The sequence below is a fragment of the Phytophthora infestans genome, genomic scaffold (assembly GCF_000142945.1).
Source record: "Phytophthora infestans T30-4 supercont1.4126 genomic scaffold, whole genome shotgun sequence".
Classification (NCBI taxonomy): domain Eukaryota; phylum Oomycota; class Peronosporomycetes; order Peronosporales; family Peronosporaceae; genus Phytophthora; species Phytophthora infestans.
In genome coordinates this window covers 1-1495 of record NW_003304554.1, presented here as the reverse complement: position 1 = coordinate 1495, position 1495 = coordinate 1, and the positions used below count along the sequence as shown (strand labels likewise).

Below are 1495 nucleotides of genomic sequence, written 5' to 3'. Positions count from 1 at the left end.
TCCTGCCAACCAGCGTGCCATGAAGCTGCAGGATGAGAACGAAGCGCTGAAGAGTGAGCTGGCTCGTTACAAGACTGGACACCGCAACTTGAAGGCGCAACATGCTGGAGTGATGGAGAAGATCACGCTTATGCAGAGCTCGCTGAGTGAGGCGTTGAATGAGCGTCAGGCTCTCCGTCACACGGTGGGCCAACTGACTGCTGCGTCCATTGTGCAGCCCTCTGAACGTTTAGTGTGTAAGAACAAGAGCACTTCAAAGTGTCCACCAGCTGCAGCTTTGTCCATAGCTGCAGTGGTGCAGCCCTCGGATCGGTTTTTATGTAGCCATTTCAGTGTATCGAGCTTACCGTGCGCTGCAGCTCCATCCATCGCAGCCTCTGTACAGCCTTCGGAGCGGTTGATATGTAGCCATTTGACAATTCGAAGGTGTCCGCCTGCTGCAGCTCCATCCATAGCGCGTGCTGTACATCCCTCGACACGATTGTCATGTAGCCATTTCACCACTTCAATGTACCCATTTGCTGCTGCTTCATCCATCGCTGCAGCTGTGCAGCCTTCGCTACGATGTTCATGTAGCCATTTGAGCATCGTTACGTGGCCAGCGCCAGCAGCGCCATCCATGGCTCGTTCTGTGCATCCTTCCTCTCGATGTCTATGCAGGAACTTCACCACATCCAAATGATTGCCACGAGCAGCGCTGTCCATGGCATTCGTGGTACAGCCCCCGCCTCTTCCTCTAGAGCTTGATCGTGAGCCGCTGCTGCTGGCAGAGCTACTGATGCGATCACTCGTTGGTCTATATTTGCTTAACCACATCACAGTATGTAGATGGCCATTAGCAGCAGCCTCGTCCATGGCTCGAGTCGTGCATCCTTCGTTTCTATTCGAATGTAGCCATTGTACGACTCCACGGTATCCATTTCTGGCCGCGCCATCGATTGCATCTGTTGTGCTACCTTCTGATCGATGAGTATGTAGCCATTTGACAATTTCTAAATGTCCGTTCATGGCTGCATTGTCCATTGCAACATGGGTACATGAATAATCTTTTCCTTTGCGATGAAGCCATTTGATCACTTCGAGATGACCATTCGCTGCAGCTGCGTTCATTGCTCGCGGAGTGGCAATACCGACCCCGGATTTATGTAGCCATTTCACAACCTTCAAGTGGCCTCCTGCCGCTGCGTCTTCCACCGGAACTCCCTGGTGTTTACACAGTGAATGTTTGTCCATCCACTTGAGCATTTCCAGATATCCTCCTTTCGCTGCTTTCACAGCAGCAGAAGACGAAGCTTCGTGTCTTACCTCATGTAGCCATTGTACCAGCTCGAGGTTCCCATTAGCTGCAGCCAAGTTCATCGCTCTAAGCTTCGTAGGTGGTCGCGTCTTCTCTTGTAGCCATCTTGCCACCTCGACATGATTCCCTTCAATAGCGTATCGGAGCTCATTCGCACCCCAGAAAACGTGGTCGTGGTGTCCTTTCAGCCACGTGAGG

At 52.1% G+C, this 1495-nt stretch overlaps 1 protein-coding gene across 1 annotated transcript; it reads right to left on the bottom strand.

Annotated features, from left to right (window-relative positions):
• Positions 1-329: 329 nt before the first annotated feature.
• On the bottom strand, positions 330-1359 carry PITG_22576 (uncharacterized protein; the record flags this gene model as incomplete). Its single annotated transcript, XM_002909687.1, has 2 exons — positions 330-359; positions 418-1359. The coding sequence occupies 2 exons, from the start codon at positions 1357-1359 to the stop codon at positions 330-332; spliced, it is 972 nt and encodes a 323-aa protein (XP_002909733.1).
• Between the last annotated feature and the right edge of the window lie 136 nt (positions 1360-1495).